Here is a 2,873-nt window from a genome sequence, read left to right on the forward strand (position 1 = left end):
CCCGCCCCCTCCTCTCTCCCTCGCGCCGTCCGCCCCCTCCTCTCTCCCTCGCGCCGCCCCTCCTCTCCTCCTCGCGGATTTTTCTCTGCTCGCGCCTCTGCTGCAACCACCCTCTGCTCGCGCCGCCGTCCGGGCCTCGAGCCCCAGCAGGAGCGCGCGGAGGAGCCCTGCGCCGGTGGCCTTGCTGGGGCGTGAAGGAGCGGCCGAGCGCGCCGTGGCAACCTGCTCCGGTGGCCTCGCGGCGACGCGGAGGACGGCCGAGCGCGCGTCGGCGACCTGTGCCGACGGCCTAGCTGCGGCGCGGAGGAGCGGCCGAGCGCGCGTCGGCGACCTGCGCCGGTGGCCTTGCTGCGGTGCGGAGGAGCGGCCGAGCGCGCGGTGGAGACCAACACCGGTGGCCTCGCTGCGGGCGTTGCAGTCGCTGACATATGGGACCAGGGGCGGACACGAGCGGGCGACAGCGGTGGACGAGAGCGTCCGCTTCGTACCCATTTGTTCCCAGATTTGGGTCAGGTTTGGGTCGGGGACGGACAGCAGGCGGACATGAATGTCCGTAGCAGGCGGACACGGACGTCCGTTTGGGTCACCCCGTTGGGCCAAGTTTTCTGTCCGGACACAAACGGACAAAATGGGTCCTCCCATTGGAGTTGCTCTAAGTGTTGTGTGAACTCTAGTGATCTTTTCCTTCTGCTCCGGACTGTATCCCGGACTCTTTGTATTTATGTCGCTTGATTAATAAAGTGCTGACGTTTCTCAAAAAAGAAGAGGTTTTTTTTTGGTTGACTTGCAAATCACACGAAATTGCGCCATTATCGTCGACCGTAGCTGCTCAGCGGAGGCACCGTGAAAACGGACTGATACACCCCGTGCATGAATAAAATTGCATATTGTCTCATCCCTGGCACAAGGCAAATTTGGAACATCAGCGGTCAAAATTGCAGTCACGCAATTCGGCTAAAACCAAGCAAGCAATTAGCACACGCGGGCAGGACATTTCGGTGGGACGTCAGTACTCAGTACCCACTGTCCACTCCAAAAGCGAACGTGCAGCCGGCACCACCTCCGCCCGGCCCGGCGGCCGCCTCCACCGGCACCGGCACACTGGCGAATGCGTCGTCGGTGTAGAACCCCGCGAAGTCGACGGCGTCCGGCCCAAACGCGGACACGTTGCCGAAGTCGCCGTCAAGCAGCATCCTCGCCCTCTTCTCACCGCCCTCCACGGGCCCTTGCTCGCCGCCGGCCGCGTTGCCGCTGTTGCCGACCAGGCGCTGCAGCGTGTCGCGGTCGCCGACGACCGTGAGGAGGAACGCGAGCATCTGCTTGGGCTTCCGCTCGGTCTCCTGCACGCGGCGCCACATGGCGGCCACCCTGTCGTCGATGGTGTTCTGCTCCTTCTTCAGCCTCACCACCTCCGTGGCGACCATCGTCATGTCGTCGTCGGTGAGGCCGGCCGCCACCGCGTCCTTGCGCTTGCCGCCGCCGCCGCCGCCGACGGCGGTGCCACGGCGGACGATGTTGCGCAGGAGGTGCGTCTGGCCCCGGAGGAAGGAGCCGTGGGCGAACTCCCACCGGTCCGGATCCACCTTGCGGAAGCCCTGAGGCGAAGCGGAAAACAATTTGATCAGGACAGAATCTAGTGCAAGGACGCTGGCTGTCTGCACTTTGTGAAACTAAATCCTCGCTGTTCGCCTCTAGCCAGCCCCCAAAACGTGCCACGTTCTTGTCCTTGAAACCACGAACACATACCGCAAAATATTCAGAGCGTAACTTATCACGCCACGTGGTCTCCATACGTCCATAAATCGACACCCCAACCACACACAGTAAAGACGAACTATGTACTCCCAGAAAATGTCTCGCGTACACAGTTGTACGCACACGCACGCACACAAGAACTTTGTACAGAAATCTCACTCTCTTTCTCTCTGAATCAAGATAAACAGGAGCGCAGGCGGCCTAGCAACACGGAAATGGACAGCACAAATGGAGTACTAGTATATATAGGAATCAACGGACTGACATAGGTGTTGAGCTGGCGGACGAAGCTGGAGAAGTTGTTGTGCTTGAAGTGCGCGGGCAGCATGGTCTGCGAGAAGACGAAGGGGTCGGCGACGACGAAGCTGTTGTTGCCCTTCCCCCACCCGATGACCCCGTCCGTCCCGGGGTCCTCCACCATCCGGTACGTCTTCCACACGAACGGCGCCGCCCCGCCTCCGACGCTCGCCGCCGCCGCCGCCATCGGTCTGTCTCTAACTAAAGTTTCTCAAGATTTGTCCTGAGATTTCTTGATAAAGTAACGGGAGGAGGGCATAAAGATCAAAGGTGCTACAGAAAAAGGTAAAGGGGGGCGTCGCCAAGGAAGGCAGGATCTGCCGGTCTGTGAACGTGGCGGGCTAGTTTTATAAGCCTGCCGCGCCCGTGGTGGGTACGGGGGGAAAGCGACGGCGAGGAGGTGGCGACAGGTGCGTGCATCCACGGGCTCGGGAGGTTTCCGCCGGTGGTCACGCACGTACCCAGCGTGCCACCGCATTCTGGGCCCGGCCGGGTGGGGAAAAAGCGCTCGCGGCCACAGCGCCTGGGTCGTTGTCGCCACCGCGGACGCGAGAGGACACCTGCTATGCTATGCCGAGGGGGGAGGGGCCGCGTCTGGTGAAGCCCGTGCTGATTGGTGCCATATCATATCGCCTTTGGCATAGAAAACTCGGAAAGGTGAAAAAACGGGGGATTCGCAGTCAGGTCGACGGAGCATCTTCCCGGATTGTTTTTTCGAGGGAGAGCCGGAAGGCGCCCTGGATTTCTGGTCACTTTTTCATTTTCTTTTTGCGCAACCGAAGAGATTGGTTGAGTTCCCCGCACAGCAAAAAGGGAGGAGT

General features: G+C 61.0%; 1 protein-coding gene across 1 annotated transcript; it reads right to left on the reverse strand.

Annotated features, from left to right (window-relative positions):
• Positions 1 to 867: 867 nt before the first annotated feature.
• On the reverse strand, positions 868 to 2,361 carry LOC119332097 (heat stress transcription factor C-2b-like). The gene is made up of 2 exons (XM_037605266.1): positions 2,021 to 2,361; positions 868 to 1,595 (listed from the first exon to the last, which is right to left on the reverse strand). The coding sequence occupies exons 1-2, from the start codon at positions 2,237 to 2,239 to the stop codon at positions 1,014 to 1,016; spliced, it is 801 nt and encodes a 266-aa protein (XP_037461163.1). The 5' UTR covers positions 2,240 to 2,361; the 3' UTR covers positions 868 to 1,013.
• Between the last annotated feature and the right edge of the window lie 512 nt (positions 2,362 to 2,873).

This window comes from Triticum dicoccoides, chromosome 7A, assembly GCF_002162155.2.
Source record: "Triticum dicoccoides isolate Atlit2015 ecotype Zavitan chromosome 7A, WEW_v2.0, whole genome shotgun sequence".
NCBI lineage: Eukaryota > Viridiplantae > Streptophyta > Magnoliopsida > Poales > Poaceae > Triticum > Triticum dicoccoides.